At 40.3% G+C, this 18561-nt stretch overlaps 1 protein-coding gene across 3 annotated transcripts; it reads left to right on the top strand.

Annotated features, from left to right (window-relative positions):
- The first annotated feature begins 207 nt into the window (after window positions 1-207).
- LOC114873923 (chromatin-remodeling ATPase INO80) lies at window positions 208-14127 on the top strand. Of its 3 annotated transcripts, none has more exons than XM_029182723.2 (25): window positions 208-415; window positions 558-765; window positions 1001-1160; window positions 1237-1316; window positions 1392-1603; window positions 1683-1856; window positions 1916-2212; window positions 2294-2452; window positions 2542-2711; window positions 2775-2991; window positions 3078-3165; window positions 3243-3997; window positions 4063-4358; window positions 4436-4718; window positions 4800-4943; window positions 5016-5271; window positions 5355-5482; window positions 5553-5647; window positions 6153-6225; window positions 6981-7139; window positions 7219-7321; window positions 7617-7729; window positions 7877-8059; window positions 8142-8493; window positions 12408-14127. In XM_029182723.2, exons 3-25 carry the CDS (start codon window positions 1027-1029, stop codon window positions 12827-12829), a joined length of 4893 nt encoding a protein of 1630 aa, XP_029038556.2. In that variant the 5' UTR covers window positions 208-415; window positions 558-765; window positions 1001-1026; the 3' UTR covers window positions 12830-14127. The 3 variants fall into 3 exon arrangements, with proteins under 3 accessions (XP_029038556.2, XP_029038558.2, XP_029038557.2); XM_029182725.2 differs by having other exon boundaries at window positions 208-493; XM_029182724.2 differs by lacking the exon at window positions 558-765.
- The last annotated feature ends 4434 nt before the right edge of the window (window positions 14128-18561 follow it).

Genomic DNA, 18561 nt, shown 5'->3' with positions numbered 1-18561 from the left:
ATTTTTAAATCAATAATTGAATGTAACGAAAAATCTGATAAAATAGATTGAAGTTAGGATTCAAATAAGCTTTACTATATATAATATTGTATATTTAAAGAATGAGTATATATTACGTAAAGTTGAATAATAAAATTAGTTTGTCGGCAATAAATGTTGGTAAAGCCGTGGATTGCCTATACATTGACTAACCTGGCGCCACCTATTGAAAACAAAAATGGTGGCCAACAATATGCCCTATCCCTGCCCTGGTTTTATGGCACGCCAAATGTCTACGTTCTCTAGGCTTCTTTCTACTATGTATTTCCCTCCGACTGATATACCCAATTTCGATGTGAACAAAGGGAATCATTTCCTCGCGGTCGACCCTATCTTACGTGCTAAATAAGTGGGGCTACTTCTAACCAAACCGAAGGTGATCCAAAACTATCGAATATTTCGCGAAATTATAACCGCATCAGCTTGATTCGTCGTGTCATTCACCTTATATAATGTAATTGGTTACACACGATTCCACACGGCAATTTCACGCCTTTAACATGTATTACCCGTTACAGGAAACACAAAATAAACAATCTAGCATTGTGGCAATGCAGTAAGGAGCAAAATCCTATATGCTTTATTAATACAAAGCGCAAAATAGATGTTTTATTTTGCAACACGCTATGTACGAATTACACAAAATATTTCCTGTCGTCCATGTAATACGTGCTATCAAAATCATTTAATGTATTTATTGAAATATCAATCACAGAATGATATTAGGTTCGTACATGTTGCAGATAAAGTATTTGTTTCCTTGACAACGGGTCTGTGGATATTGCTATTGTAAATCAGTTTATTTCAGTGACTAATCATAATCAATTTGCACAGTTAAATAGTATTTTATATATGTTAGAAATGTTTTATAAAGCATATTATAAAAGATACCATAAAGGTTGATTTTAATGTGAATAAAGGTTTTAATGTTGTTATTGATGATATCTTTTTATTATTGTAGGTTACTGAATTGTATATAAACTGGTAATGACAGATAGGGCTCACACAATGAGACTGGAAGCAGAAATGGCTGCTCCTTTGCACCTGCAAAGATTGGAGCGTAGCCTCAATGTACAGCCCTTTTTAAGACAAATTAATGAGCTATTCCAAGATCCAGCTAGGTAGATTTCTTATTTACCAAGCATTTGGAATGATTATAAATGCAAGCTAAGATTCTAATTTTATTTAATTTTACAGTGAGGATGATAAATCTATATCATCAGAGTCATCAGAAGGATCAGATAATTATCTTGATAATGTTCTGATTCGTAAAGAAGGTGTGGTACCTGTTTAAGTATTTTAAAAACAACATGTTTCTCTGTTCAATTATGTACTAACTATTAATATTATAGAGGAAAGAATTAATAAACTGAGAGTGTATAACATGTCAAGTGTTGGAGAAGAACGTAGATGGTTGCAGGATATTCTGTTGAGTGATTCATCTGATAGTTCAGCCTCAGGATCTGATACTGATAGTCCAATTACAGAAGAAGATTTTCAGGAAATGTTAAAGTTTCACATACTCAGAAAAAAGTACCAAGCTCGTTTTTATCAGAAACCAGAGGTAAGACTGGTTTATTCTAATTGAAATAGCATAAAATAAAAGTAACAGTAACTGGACAATTAATAATAATTACTTTCAGAATATTCAGTACCAATATTACAGTGCTGGATTATTGTCAAGTTATGATAGATTTTTGGAACATCAAAAATTAATAGTTGGCAACAAAAAGAAGAAAGAAAAAAAGCCAGAAAAGAAAGTTATAAAAATAAAAAAAGAAAAACTTCCTCGTCATAGACCATCCGAGGATTACCTTGTATGTAAAATTAAAATTGTCGCGTATTTCAGTATACCGCTGACATTCATGGTTTTTAGGAAGGTGAATATCCAGAAGAAGAATGGGATCGTACTATTCCTAAAGAAGAAGAATTAGACGAAGCTGAATTGGAAGCAATAATGCGTCATCAACCTCGACAACGCGGAAGAAAAAAGCATAATAATAAAAGTCCGGAAGTAATGGCAATGAGGAGACGAAAAATTTGGGTAATGATGTCGAAGAAGGAACTGGGAAAAGTACAAAGAGCAAAAACTAATAATCATAAGGAAATGTTAATTAGTTGTAAGAAAGTAGCACAGCATTGTATGAGACACTGGAGACAAAAGGCTATGCAAGTGAGCATTAATGCATCTATGATTGTTGTATATACTTGAAGATTATTAAAGAATTTCTATGGTTTCTTTTCTTTTATATAGTCGCAAAGAAACATGAAGGAAACTATATGGAAAGCAAAACGTCTTACAAGAGAAATGCAAGCTTATTGGAAACGCTATGATCGAGTCGAACGTGAAACGAGGAGAAGATTAGAAAAAGAAGCTGAAGAACAGAGAAAAATGGATGTGGAGTTGATTGAGGTAATTAATGTTAATTACTTTTGTAATTTCTTCTACTTACAGTGCAATTTACCAATATTAAATTACATTTAATTTATTAAATGTTTTAGGCAAAACGGCAACAAAGAAAATTAAACTTTCTCATCACGCAAACTGAACTATATGCTCATTTTATGTCCCGAAAATTAGGGAAAGCTTCTCCTGAAGAACAACTAAGAATCTTAAATCAATTAGATGAAGAGAAAAATCCGAGACTTGTTGGGATTGATGATTACGATAGGTAATTATTTAATAATACGCATGTTTATATAACAGAATATCATGATTATTTATCAAAATACAGTGAGGTTATGAAGCAGAAAGCAAAAAGGAACGCTACTGAAGCATTCGATAATGAAAAAGCTAGGGCAAAACAATTCGATACAGCCGCTGCATCTCAAGAGTTACGTTTAAGCGATACACCTGAAACATTGGAACACCCACAGCCTTCGATTTTTAAAGGAAACCTTAAAGGCTATCAACTGAAGGGAATGAATTGGTTAGCTAATTTATATGATCAGGTTGGTTTATGTATTATTAACTCATCGTGATATTTAACATGAATATTTTAAATAGCCAATTGTTTATTCAATAATTTTCTTTTTAGGGTATTAGTGGAATTTTGGCAGATGAAATGGGTTTGGGAAAAACTGTGCAATCCATAGCGTTTTTGTGTCACGTTGCTGAAAGATATTGTACGTTCTTCTCCAGAAATGTTATTGCATCTTAAAGGTTCGCGAACTAATTATAATATGTCGTTTATTTTTTACAGCCGTATGGGGACCATTTTTAATCATATCGCCAGCTTCGACGTTGCACAATTGGCAACAGGAAATGGCACGATTTGTGCCAATGTTTAAAGTAGTTCCGTATTGGGGTAATCCACAGGAACGGAAGATATTGAGACAATTTTGGGATACTAAAGATTTACACACGAAAGAAGCTTCGTTTCACGTCGTGATAACTAGTTACCAATTAGTCATTACCGATTACAAGTATTTCAACCGAATAAAGTGGCAGTACATGATTTTAGACGAAGCACAAGCTATAAAAAGCACCAGCAGTATGAGGTGGAAGTTGTTACTTGGATTTAGTTGTCGCAACAGATTGTTACTTAGCGGTACGCCTATTCAAAATAGCATGGCGGAGTTATGGGCATTGTTACATTTTATAATGCCTACATTGTTTGATTCGCACGACGAGTTCAACGAATGGTTTTCCAAAGATATCGAGAGTCACGCGGAAAACAAAACTGGGATCGATGAAAAGCATTTATCGAGGCTACATATGATCCTGAAACCGTTCATGTTACGAAGAATAAAGAAAGACGTGGAGAACGAATTATCCGACAAAATCGAAGTAATGGTGTACTGTCCGCTTACAACTCGTCAAAAGTTACTTTATTCGGCATTGAAGAAGAAAATTAGAATAGAGGATCTACTGCATTACACAGTGGGTGGTGATACTGCGTCCAATGACAAAAATTTCACGTCAAATCTTATGAATCTAGTCATGCAATTCCGAAAGGTACCAATTAAAGTGTCAAACGATTTTAGATTTCTAACATATTTCTACATGAATATTAATTCCAGGTTTGCAATCATCCAGAACTGTTCGAGCGCAGAGATGCTAAATCACCGCTATTTATGCGTACAGAATTTTATGAAATGCCTGCATTATTATATACAGAAGGTCTCGTGCACCTCTCGTTGCCATCCAAAGATCACTTGTTGTATAATAAGTTGTTTATATTTGCTACGGAACATATACATCGAACCCTTCACGGTGGCAGCGAAGATCTCTGTCAAAATCCCTTCTCTTTTAGTCGGTTTATTAATTTGTCTCCAATGGAACTAAATAAAATATTTATCATTGGTATCTTATTCAGGTATATACACAGTTGTTCAAATTAAGTATACAGCGCATAATGATTCGTGGTACATTTAGTTTACTATGTGTGTTTAGATTATGTCTTGCAACAATAATGGAAAGGAAGATAAAGATGATGCATTATTGGGAAGATTGGAATGCCGACGAGAGAACAGAAATACCTAGAATTCAAATATTTCTTGTACCTAAAAGAATTAACACTTCGTCAAGATCAATGCAAGATTTACTATTCACAAAAAAGATCATGGAGGGAGAATCTGTGTATACCCATACTACGCACGTTATTCATTCAATGCCTGAAACTGTTGCTCATCGAATCCTACGTAGTAGTAAAAAAACAGCCAATCAATTGTTAAAGGTTAACAATTGTTTAGAGACACCTATTTATCTTGTGGTTTAATAGAAAAGTTAACCATTGTATATGTTACTGATTTTGCAGCGAATACTTCCTTCCACCAAAACTGAACAAGAAGACACGAAAGTAACATTGTTACCAGAACATCCTCATCTTCCAAGGCCACCGATAATGCGATATTGCCAACAAACTACCATTCCATCTTTTATCTGCGATACTTATCCTAAGGTGTTTAAGCAATTCAGCGATAAAATGCAGTAATAATGATTCAGTATGACATTAAGGGAACGTTAATTTTAGGTTCAAGCTAGTCCTCGAAAACTGTATGTTAGTAATAGTTCTGCGGCGTGTGCATGGAGAAGACACGAAGAATGCGGCGGAAAGTTTGGTCAACGACTTCTCTGGCTCGGCTGTGAACAAGCTCTGTCCGATCCATTATCGCAGGAGAGTTTAGCTTCTCAAGTAGTCCAAACAGTATCAACATTTTCCGTCGAACCACACGGCGGAATATCTGCATGTACGCCAATTAATGGCTGGTCGAACATTATCGTACCGGGTACTTGGCTTTTCTATTACCTCTTTATAATTAATCGTGATACATATTCTAATTAAAATTCTTCTTATATGAAATGATTACAGATAAGCAAACCTTAGTAACAGACGCGGGGAAATTGTCAGTATTAGACAGTCTTTTACGCCGTCTTAAAGAACAAGGTCATCGAGTTCTCATTTACTCTCAGATGACAAAAATGATTGATCTATTAGAGGTATCTTCATTTCATTTTCATCCTGATTCTTATAATTGGTACAAGATTTTACATGGTATTTTTGTTACAGGAATATATGTATCATAGGAAACATACTTTCATGAGATTAGACGGTTCTTCGAAAATCTCTGATAGGCGTGACATGGTCGCAGACTTTCAGAAGCGGTAATTACTATCTTTCACTGAACATTTTAATATCTCTAAATTTAAAAAAGGGGGTCGTCTGCATTTTAACGAGGATAGACAATTAATAAACCGAGTGAACTATTTTCGTGGCTTGTTTAGAATATGTATTAGCTCTGCATCGCGTTGCGTGTCTAAAGCGTGTCGTTCGTTCGTTCACTCGTGTATAATCAACACGCGAATTAATTGGCGAATCGTTCCTGTCTCGTTAGACGGCTGCAGTTTTGTCTGCTTGCCAGGACAACATGATTCTAATATGAGACCATTACTATTACATCACTATTTTTCAATGTACAATTGAAACTTAATGAAATATATTTTTCTATTTGTATCAGTAGCTGTAACATTGGGATTGTTTTAAAAATGTCAAGTTTTATATTTCATACTAGAAATCCTCTAAGTGCACTACCAGCACTTTGAATTAATTTGCATACCAAACGTATCCTATTTAACTGTTCAATTCTATAGGGGTTGATTCATATTTCAGGGCGGATATTTTTGTCTTTCTGTTGAGTACCCGAGCTGGAGGACTGGGAATAAACCTGACTGCTGCGGATACGGTTAGTAATTTTATCCTTCCTTAAGATGCTACCTTGTACACTTGCAGTGTAACATAGGCTTCTCTTGGTCGAGTATAAGTGCTTCTAGTCTTGGGAATGCCTGAGTTACACGTGATCGTACATATTTATTTATGATTTTCAACTTTAGATACTAGAGACAAACAAATGGAACCAATGTAATTGATCGTAAATGAAACGGTACGATCAGGAGTAGATATTTCGTGAGAAATCACGATTTCGTCTTTCGTGGAGACAATATTTAATCACGACAGCGGTTTTCAGTATTTGTTATCGATTTAACAAGACTGGTGGAACGTGCCTGATCAAATATCATTCGTCAGGAAAAATAGAATTGTAGAAACAAATTCTTAAATAGGAACGTATCGTATATCTTGGACGAATGCAGGCGAATTGTTGCCGCAAATTTAAATGAGAGGATCGATAAGATTTTTGGTCAGGGTCGTTCCCCCTGCATTGCCGAAACTGCATTCTGTTACGTACGAAAGTGCACGAACGTGGGCTGCAGGTATGCATTACCGAATTCATTTGCATATGCCCTCGTTCGATTATCGAATGGAAAGAGAGCTGTCCCTATTTAGAACGTCGCGTAACAAATATCTAAACTCAATCGATATTAACGAATTTTAAAAATATTGTTTTAGAAAAAGGAAAAATAAGAATTTTCAAAGGTTTTCCTTGAACTTTGCAAATTCGATTCTACTGTTCGCTTAAGTATTACTCTTATTGTTTTATAGGTGATATTCTATGATAGCGATTGGAATCCAACGGTAGATCAGCAAGCTATGGATCGTGCCCATAGGTTGGGACAAACAAAGCAAGTTACAGTCTATCGATTGATCTGTAAAGGAACTATCGAAGAGAGAATATTGCAACGTGCCCGAGAAAAAAGCGAGGTTTGACTTCAGTTGAACTAAATCAATCTTAAGGAATCTGATTTTTGAATAATTTTCTGATGGGCTTAATTTTTCGTAGATACAACGCATGGTAATTAGCGGTGGAAACTTTAAACCGGACACGTTGAAGCCTAAGGAAGTTGTCTCCCTGTTGTTAGACGACGAGGAGATTGAAGCCAAATGTGAGTGTCTTTAAAACGAAATATAAATGTTCATTAAACAGTTCCATTTCTTCCATAATTTTACTCGTTGAACCTTGATTTCGGTTGTATTCTCATGATGGAACCCGTCGACACGCAAAAGCGTACTTAGGTAGAGAAAGAGAGGAAGAGAGGGAGATAGACAAGGGGACGGAAAGAATGTTGATGCAATTACATTATGCTCGTTAGGATATGCTAATGCCTTAATAACGAATAATAATAAGAAAAGAAGTAACGAACGTCCCCGTATATACCGGCCTACGTTCGTATATTTCAGATAGCCAACGGAGCGAGGAGAGAAAGCAGCACGCCGAGGATGCCCGACTCGACTTCAACCTATACCATAAGGAGAGGGACCGGAAGAGGAAGTTAACCGCGCTTCCGGTCAAGGTAAGCCCGACGCCCTTAGAGCCGCTATCAGTCCCCCGGTGTCTTTTCTTCATTCTCGATTTCTCCGTTACCGATACAATCTCTTTACTTTCTTTTCGTCTTTCACAATTACTTTTCCCATTAATTTTCGGTTGTATCTGTTTTCAGGGCGACGCGAAGAAGCCTTGTTTGTCTGATGCAAATGGCGATAAGATTGGTGAAACATATCAATCCAATTCTAACGAAAGCTCTCAGACTGGTGGCGTTCAGTCTTATCATCTCAACAATCATCAACAAATTATCGACAGTACAGATGATTATAGCGTGCCAACCAGCCCAGCCAAGTCAGAGGTTTGTATCACTGTGACATACAGATACGATACTTGTTCCATTTGCTTTAATAATAACACATGAGTGTGCTTAATTTATCCAGGATGAGACGAGTAACGATGGTCTGGTGGTTGACGTGGATGGTCCAGTAGGAGGAACTTCGAGCGATGCTCGACAATCGCGTATCAGCCAGTATGGAGAAGCTGGGAAAGTTAGTCGTCTGGAACATCACATGCCGTTCAGCAGTGGAACTGGTGTTCGGATGAGACCGAACGTACGGGGCACTAGCAAAAGGGGCAGACCTCGTGGTTCCCGGAGAGGAGGTCCTGTTGGAGGAAAAGGCAGAGGTCTTCTCTTACTTCATCCATCCAAGGGTCTTGGTAACGAGCCTCAGTCACCATCATCTTTGTCCCCGACCAGTAGCAGTATAGCAAATGAACAAACTCTTCAGCACGGTGAGTATGAAATTTTATCTCTCATACAAATTAGAACATACTAAATGAAACCAGTATAAGTTTATCGTTATAAAAGATAATAAATCACGTCGAGGTTTTCCTGCAAGGACAGAGAAAAAATATCTAGACTGATATGCGGAATCGAATGACATTGATTAATGAATATTCATACACTGTTGCACGTAACACACCGAACTTGCAACGTTAGTCTCATGTAATATTTAATATACACAGAATCGACTGCCACCGCGATTAACTTAGATAATTAACTAGGACAGCTTTTATCCTATTTATATTGCACGGTAGAGAAAATCTGGTGCATATTATTAATGGCAGGAATATTGAACAGATTCTAGCACAGATTAAAGCGTATACGATTGTCCTCGAAAACGCAAAACAAGACCTAAATCTCTTCATCTGTGAAATTTTTCACGATATTATAAACTTTGCTTTATAAAGTCGTTCCGAAGCTTATACCCAGCAATAATGAAATTGATTTTCGGTACTGCGACAATTTATACGTAACGCCCGCTGATCGTAAGAATTTGTACGTCCGCGTGTACTTAAATCCTCCATCTGTGAAATTCTCACTCGAAACTTAAGCTTAAGTCGCTGAGAAACGAGCGGTGACTCCGGCAACCGTACGCGATACGGTTAAGAGGATTAAGAGAGAACCTCGGGGACGAAATTCGAAATGGTCCAGGACGATGAAAATGACTTTTCACGACGCGGTTCCCCTCGAATCGATACGAGACCCCGGTTAATCCCGGCTCTACGACTCTTTCATAGATCCGAACCCCAGTTTTACTTGTACCGCGCCACTTGGTCGTGTTCTCATGGGGTTTCGCTCGGTGGAAAAAAGAAAGTACCCTTAGCCTCTGTGGATCTATCGAAATTCCCTCGCGGTTACATCTGCGCGCAAGTGCTCCGGGGAACAGTTGGCCCTGTTTCCTGAGGGTACGCGATTTTACCCTTACAGAGATACATCCACCCCCATCGAAGTAAGTCCAGTGAGTCACTCTCTTGTTCGTGGTTTTCGTACGTTCGAGTACGGGTCTTCTGGGACCAGGCTGGAGGCTGCATTTAGCTGCAAACGGCTTGATTATCGATTAGGCTTAAAATTCTCGTTTGTTGTTGCGATAAACCATTTTGGAGAACAATTTGTCGCGTGTAAGGGTATCGGCGCCGTCGTTCCGTTGCATAACGCAAAGCGAGATGCGTGACGAGAAGCAAGAAGAAAAGAAAAAAGGGAAGAGAGAGGCGAGAAGGCTCGACGAAAGCGAACCGCACGAGAACGAGTAGGTGGCCTCACGCAACGAAACGAAACGACACGTGGACCGAAGTTTACGCGGGCAACGTGCACCACGGCACCTCGCGCGTTTGTACGCTGTTTTCGTGCTACATATACGGAAAGGAAAGGGGTCGTTCTTCTCTTTCTCCTTTTCTCTCACTTGTCGTCGGACTGGAAAGCGAGCGGACAATAGCAGGTGCGGAGCGAACGCGACAGCTGCGATCGATGATGCTCTTCTTAGGTTTTTGGAACTCGCTCACCCCTCTCCTTTCTCCCTTCTCCTTTCGACTATCATTTCGTTACATTTTCCTTTTTTTTTTTTATTTGATTTTCTTTTCGCGTTGAGCCTTCCTGTTTCGTTCGGTAATTAGACTTCCCTTTGCTTCAGCATTTGCTTACGTTCTTCCAGTTTCATTCAAATTTCCATTAATGTAATATAAAATTTACGAAACGAAGCTCGAAATCGTATGTTGGACCAACAGAGGTCCGCCTCCAAATTTCTGTCACGAAGATTCGATGCACATCAATGGAGATGCGTTTTCTGAATAAGAGCAAGACATATGGTCAATGTACCCACGAAAGGCAGTAATATGATGCTCTCTGTTGTCTTCGAGATATTCATCCGCGTTTCTGAAATTCCGTCCACATGACGTGCGCTCGAAAATTTATGCTAAGTATCCTAGAATACATTACAAATTACTGTACAATCCGTAAAGTTATTCCATCGATAAAGATTCATATTCGCAATATTAATTCTTCGTGACTAGTAGATAACTCGGCGATCGTTCCAAAGGTAACTGGATCTAAGGGGGTTGCTTTCGGTGGATTCGTGCCGTACCTGATCGTACCGCACCGTGTCATCTTGCTCGTCCGCATTGCTTCCATCATATTTTCGTGTCGTGAATAACGGAAAGTAATTCCAACCAGTTCGAGTGGTTATACTTAGCTCTACGAGGTTTCTACTTCCGCGACGACCCCTGCCGTCTCGGGTCAACTTTGCTTTTTTCCTTGAAATCCTACGGGTTCGCAACTGGAACCGAACAGTCGCTAATCTGAATGGTTAAAGTCCTTGGTTACTATCATTACGATAACGAATCGACCAATTCATTATACCCTGAAGGGATCTCGTCGAAGTGGTTCTGGCAGCAGAGGGTAGACGGTTCGAAGCGGTGCTAAACTATTTCATTGTCCCTCGTTTTAGAATGCAATAATTTTCTCTGGATCCAAGCTGCCCGAGGCGAAAAAGAGAGAAAGAGAGAGAGAGAGAGAGGGAGTAAGTTTGTTCGGGGTATGGTGAAAGAAGCCGGTCGTTGGTGAAGGACGAAAGGGGAGGGAAAGAGTTCGGCTGTTGGTCGGGTTGAGATACGGCAGGATAATGCGGGAAGATAGGACGAGGCAAGGATATTGCCAGCCGGACGGTCGGCATTCCGCGGATCCTCGCGTTCCATTCGCTCTTCCAGCTACCTCGAAACTTCTGGAGACCCTCTTTGTACGTGCACCGGGCTCTATCTCCCGCCGGGAATCTCACCCACGCGTGCTTTTCGCGGGAATCGCGGACCCTCGACGCGAAAATATTTTAACCGACCCCTCGTTGCCAGCGTTCCTCCTCGTTGGATATGAATTCAATTAGGTTTCGATTCTCCTTTCGCTTTTACTCGATGGACACCATATCCCCCTGTTTCGGATCCATTGGTTAGTTTAAGTCCTTTCAACTAATCTTGAAGAGTCCTTTAATTAGTCTAGTAGATACATTGAATTATTAATAAATTGACACAGAAGCATCTTGGTACTTATAAATGATAGAACGATGAATAGATAGCAACCGTTCCAAGCTTTTCTACGCTCTATCTTCAAGGATCTCCCATCGAGTGGTGGTTGCTGTGCAATCTCGTCGACGAAATCGCGTGCAGAATTTCGAAAGCACGTAACGACGCGCTCTTCTCCAAAGAGACGAGTCGAGTCTCGAGCTTTTCCCACCCTTTGGGTCCTTTTGATTCCGAGTGGCCACTCGAAGTTCCTCTCGCGAGGTGGCTGAAGAGCGCCTCCTGAAAGGATCGAGAAACGTGCCAAGGAATGTCGACGGGTCTGAACGTGGAACAGGAAAAGGGAAAAAGAATAAGGGAATGAAAGAAAGAAGGAAAGAAAGAAGGGAAGGAAGGAAGTAAGGAAGGAAGGAGACGAGGAGTATCGTCTGGTACATCCTTGCTCGGCTACTGACCTCCGACCCTGTCACTCACCCTCCTCCTTCGCCCAGAATTTTTCTCCCTTCGCTATCTCATTAAATTCTCTTCCCCTCCGTACACCCTTGGGCTCGTCCTCGTTGCCGGCTCCTGTGCGCTTACGATCACTTGAATAGATGCCGTGGCACGATCCTTCGAGTTTGTCTTCGTTCCACGCCGCGGTGTACCGGTGAATAACCGATTAACTGGTCAGACCACTCCACGTTAAATGGAGGGCCTTCGTAGCCTGCATCTGCCATTATAATCGTGAAAATGTGCAAGGAGCATCGTGATCGTTCTCTTTCCGCCACGTGTCATTTCACCTTATCATTTTTCACACCGACGGATTTAACTGAAACGCAGTCAGTTTGCGTAAAATAAAAAGTTATCGTCGCATGTCGTAGGAATACAAGGGATTTCCGGACCAGTAGAAGGCGAGGGACCCAGTACAGTGGGTCCCCTGGGACCAGTAGGCGCCCTGGGCGCTGTGTCGAGCAGAGGAGCCGCGCCAGCGATCCGAAGAGGACCGGGCAGACCCCGACTCAGGCCAACCGGTCCAGGTCACCAAGGTTACCGTACTCCGGGTCATCATCAAGGCAGAAAGGTCCAACGGCCGCTTCCGGTCCCTCTGAGATCTCAACAAACCATAGCGACGGTGAACCAACAGAAGTCGTCCTCCGTGCAGCGTCCGTCAGGATCCGGGGCGACCATTTCCTCGTCCGCTTTGAACGCATCCTCCTCCTCGTTTACTTCGTCCAGCGGCGAATCGCGCCCCTTTGGATTCTACACGCAGCAACAGCAACAACAACCACGCGGATCATCCTAGCTTCCGGAGGGCGAATTCCTTCGGGTGATCCTCGAGGGAGATTCCTGAACTCTTGAAACTCGAACACATTGGCGTTTTTCTGATCTTTCAGTTCTATGACGAAGTTCGTCTTTGAAAGAAAAAGAACGATCATGTTGATTGTTCGGTGATATAACGAGGCAACGAGAAACTAGTTACTCGTAGAACAAAACCGTACCCGAATTCTAGTGATAGATCAAGTGACGATTTTACGCTCAAATAGTGCAATTGAAATCTTTTAATGAACTTAGCGTTTTCTCGTTACGACGAATGATGTTAGCTAACGTTTACGTGTAATTATTACACTTGCAAATTAGCTGGCGTTTAACGGTAAAGAGAAATAAAAGAGGAGATCTTGGATCTTCCAGTAACAGTGAACAGTAAACGGAACGGTATTGATTAAGAATTCTATCGATCGATCGATCGATCTTCTTGTGTATTGTAAACTATGTATAAAAAAAACATTTGTCGATATTTAAGCTTAATGTAAACGGTTAAGGACAACCGCGTCGAGCGTAATTCTCTGATACAAATTAGTCCCTTCGTAAACGCTGAACGCGCTTGGGATCGTTTAGGCAATCTGTACAAATTAATCGAATCACGCCATTCGCGTTACATTAGGTACTTAATAGAGAAAGCTCGGGCTGGCTGGAGATTGGGAACAAGCGAAATTCCGTGAAAAACGCGAGGGAAAAACAAGTAGCTGGAGAAAGTGAATCAATCTGGGAACTCGAGCGAATGGAAGAAGACAGAACTCTTGGAAAATAGAAGGATTCATAAAAAAAAAGGAGTGGAATTCTTGCCAAAAAAGAATTCTTTTTTAGTTTGATTCTTGAGCATAGAATGACACGACGAACTACGTGGACACGATTGTAGCATTATTAAAATTATGACGAATGAACAATGGACAATTGTCAAAGCAATCCATCGAACAGAAGGTACACGAGATACCTTTCACATTTAATTTCTTTTATCACGATTGCTTTACGAAACCGTCCCTTGTTCTTTCTTCCCATTCTCGCCTTTCTCCCTCCTATTCTTCTTCATTCTTTAGAATATCACAATTCGTCAAACTATTGTAGCACCGTTACGTCGCTAGGCTCGGTTAAACGATATTTTTTATGCGTGTTTATGAACCGTCGTCACGTCGATTCGATTTAATAAAGAAAAAAAAAAAGGTATTTATATTAGCAATAAACGATTCAAACGGCCACTGAATCGAATTCTGTCGATTACCTGCAGTTCAATTGAGGTATCTTATAAAATAATACTCAAAAAAGAATCTTTTTTTTTCATTTTTATTTGATAAGTTTCAGACCCGGTTCCGTCACTCCAGGACTTCCATTCCTTGGGAATAAATTAGCAAATGGTGCCACAATGATCCCAGTTTCACCTGAAATTTAAAATGCATCTTAACAAAGGTATTTTAATCTAGTAACTGCGAAGGATGAAAGAAAAAAACATTTTCTTGATGATGACATTCCATGCGTTGTTCAGTTTATTTTCTGCAATGCATTCCTTGGATCGTGACGCGTTACCAGTGTCCGGTTGTTGCTTTTTTGCGCCGATACGACCAAGTGAACGAGGTAAATGAATTAAATGGATGAACGGTGAATAATGGATGAACCGTGGCTGGTGTCACCAACACGCTTCGAATGAATGCTATTCGTTTTTCTTTTCTTTTTCGTCAAGGTTTCACAGTAAACCGGACATAATCGAGGCGCTTAGTTCATCGTTGTTCAAACCCGCGGTTAGGTGTGCCGCATACCTGACCTCGCGTTTACGTGTTCAAGGATTTACCAGCTCCGTGGAAGTTGAAAATTATGGTAGAAATCAATTTAAGAGCGACCGAGTAATTAGGAAGCTCTAGAAAATGTAAAAAAGGCGTTTCGTCTCGGGATCATCTGTCAGACTCGTCCAGTGAGGCTGATAACAAACGATCCTTGCCTCAGACATCCATCATACCGCAATTCGGAACTTTTATAATATTCTAATTGCATGCCGGGCGACCGCTAGCGAGAACACTGATCATCTCGCCGCCACCTAGCGGTCCCCGGTCCGAACTAAAGGCGTTCGGGGAGACGAAATCCTCTCTCCTCCACGACTAATGCCCTCACGAAGCTTAGACGTCAAGGTAGTTCAAGTCAACTTACTCAGGCTATTGGTACCAGGAAACTTTCGAAGAAAGGTCGACACCTCGACTGCCGAGGGTCATTCAAGAGAACGTGTCCATATGGAAGCATGAAAATACCATCATGGGGGGAACACCTGGTCAGAAAGCACGTAAACTCGGGACCAAAAATAACGTGTCGCTGTTTGCGTCGATCAACTGATCGGTTTGATTCAGTTCTCGCCGTTTTAATTGCTGGAAGTTTTTTTGCAGGTCTACCAAGGGTGAGAATTGGCATCGAATCGCAGCCCCATGGCATTTCCCGGCCCTGAGACAACCACTATCAACGCCTGGACATGGAATCCTTAACTAAGGATTAACATCGACCAGCTTGCACATTCGCTGGCAATGCAGGAGAAGTGAGATTGGCCCGGGGAACGAGAGAAGAAAGCACGGAGAGAAAAAGAGAGAGGAAAGAGATGCATTGCACGCGCGGATGGAAGGTGCGGACGTACACCTGAGAGCAGGTGCATCGGAAAGTCTTGCTCCTCTTCTCTTTGCTCTCTTGTTTCTCTCTCTCTCTCTTTATCTTTCGTACCACCGACGGACAATCGCTTGATCCAGGGGACATAAAATTGATCGAGCCTGGCTCGCACGGTCCCTCCGTTCCGGCTTTTCCTTGGATCTTGGGACGATTCTCGTCGAACATCCACTGTGCCTTAAAGCATTTTATCATGTAAACGAAGGAATTATTTTCTATATCATTTACATTACATTTTATGGAAGTTTCTTCTTGGTTCTTGGCTGACTGTCAGTCGCATAGTTTCTTTCTTTTTTCTTGTTTCAGAGCAACACGACGTTTCGTGTGATATTAGGAATTTCGTATTCACCGTGTTTTCTCGCGTTCAGGCTCATCCCCTGAATCACAATGGCCACTTTATTTACCTGGCCTTTATTCCGGAATATGGCGACAAACGAACGGTGATATTGGATTTAGCGACGAGAATTTAACAATCAGCTGAAATTAAGAAATTACGTGAATAAAATGTTCAATAAGAGATGAACTTGTTGACGCTATGAAATCTAAACCAGGTGTATTTCTTTCTACATTAGGAACATAATTATCGTGTTATACCTGGGGGGTCAATCTGTAAAGTTCGTGAGAACCACGCTATTTTCGCGAACAAGGAACCGTTTCACCGGCGTAACTACTCGGGTTTTAATATCGTAAGAAGCTATTAAAAGCCACGTTACACTCATACATATTAACGAACCAGTTTCTATTCGTCACGGTTTTAATTTACAACATCGTTACATTTATCCCACGTGTTTTCTACTCACGCTCATATTTAATAAAGATTCCTCTCGTTCATTTAGATTTTCTATAGAGAGAATCCACCAAACAAGTGATAATCTTTGTAAAGTCACTCATGAATGAAATCATTAAAGGAGTTCCAACACCCTGGCAACGAGTACTTGAACACAGAAATTTCTTGGTGAATTATCAGACTTGAAGAACCAAAGTATTCTAATTGAAACTGAATGATCAATCGATAATCTTCAGGTACAGGTCGATCCATAAAGGTATCAATTTGAGCAATGTACAAAATCTACAAAGATGATGGATCGTTGGTCGTAAAGAGAATTGTAATTAGTCACAGAACACACGTGACGGTATTCCTTCAAATTCCAGCGTCAGTTTGATTGGTTAATTAACTGTCGAAGAGTGTAATCGATGCATGATCACCGTGAGGACACGGTGTGACCACGTGTGACAGGTGTTCCCTCTCGTTACTGAATAATTTTCATCGTTTTCTTCGAGGTGATCGGTTCAATATCCCTGGAAACATATCCGTCCAGAAAAAGTCTGTTTCCCTCTGAAAGCTGATAGATCTGAAATTAATTTCAAACATTGGCTCACGATTAACGTGCATCTTCGAACGGTACTTTTTCAAGTTAATTATCGTCCATTAAGAGACTTTGTCGTGTCATCTTCTCAATGAAACGAACACTTTATACGTTTTCGATTGACGTTTCTTTTACCGTACTGATAAAGATCTATCGTGTCGATCTCACGTTCGATGACAGAAGGTAATGTATCAGAGTTTAAAGTATGTAAAGTACTTGATGTTTCTTATGCTGTCATTCCTGATGACAAATGGGGTTAATTTTAATTTCAGCCGTGTCGGTAATGCCTGGAGAATCATCGATGCCATCGTTACAGAAAGAGAGAGAGAGTATTTCTTCACTTGAAATACATCAATGAATTTAGTTCTACAAAATTAGTTATAAAATTACAAAATTCTTCTAAACTTGATAACTACAACCATTCTCTAAATTAATTTTCTATAGGTATACATTTCAGAATTTTGTCATTGAAGCAGTCAATTACAATATAATTGGGTCTAATGGGATGACGAAGCGAGATTCACGATCCTACTAAATATTCCATCTAAACAGGCGCGTTTCCGTGGACTGACAGGAAGTTATCCCCCAGAATCAACAGGTGAATCGTTTCGTAACAGGACTATCCCGAATGAAATTCAACCAATTACAGAGACAACAATCGTCGGTGTGGGTGAGATTAAACTTTGATGAATGGAATTTTGCCATGTTCTGATCACAAGAAAATCAACGTTCTTAATACGAAATGGCTGGTTGCCAGTTTTACAAAGTCTGATCAGATTTCATAACAGAAAAGCATTGCAAGATAGCACGTACGATACATCAAGTTAAAGCTTAAAGTCTGAAGAAAATAACTACGTAATTACACATTTCGTATTATACATTTTTTTCTTGTGTATTGTGTAGAGAAAGGCAAGTAGCTCGTTAGCGATTTTTTGGTCTAGTTTAGGACACCGGTTCCCCTGTCCCTAACTCAGACCCTCTAACCCTCTGAATTAATTCTATCCTTCTATCAGTACCGATCAAAAATGAGAACAGCGTTCGGGAGGGCCAAATGACGCGAATTCGGGGTAGAAAAAGGCGATCACCGTTGCAAAAACTAACCGTCGTCTACGAGGCAATTTCGCTTTCGTTGCCATCGAAAATTCGAGTCCCCGCAGGGTGGACGCATTAGAATTCAAGCGGCAATTATCGGTAGGCTAATTATAATTAGGGAGAGATACGAGGCGATGGTGGACGTTGTTTTGTCCGTCCTGGCGTTGATCGCCATCAAAAAGCGGTCAGCCGTGCGGTTCCCCGGCGTTTTTCGCCGGCAATTACCTGCGGCCACACGGAATCGAAACTTTTATTTCGGCGTGCGAACGAAAACTGACGGAATTAGCCGAGTGAAACGAAACTACACCTGACTGGCAATGAGTTTGTACCTCAGAATGTGAGCATATACCTGAAAGCAAGAGTTCTTATTACAATATTGACCTTCGTTAACAAATTTTATTCTATCTGACGAATTTACAGTTTAAAAGAAGAAAAAGAAAAAGAAAAGAAAAGATGAAAGAAAGTACCGTGACGAGAGAAAGAGAAAAAAGTGGATTATCGTTTCCCCAATTATAATTAATATCTTTCGGTAATTATAGGGCCACGGTATCGCGTGAGATTATTGATACGACAGATGTGAGATTTTAACGCGGCCAATTAGTGT

Source organism: Osmia bicornis, chromosome 11 (genome assembly GCF_907164935.1).
Source record: "Osmia bicornis bicornis chromosome 11, iOsmBic2.1, whole genome shotgun sequence".
Taxonomy (NCBI): domain Eukaryota; kingdom Metazoa; phylum Arthropoda; class Insecta; order Hymenoptera; family Megachilidae; genus Osmia; species Osmia bicornis.
This window is presented reverse-complemented; position numbering and strand designations above follow the sequence as displayed.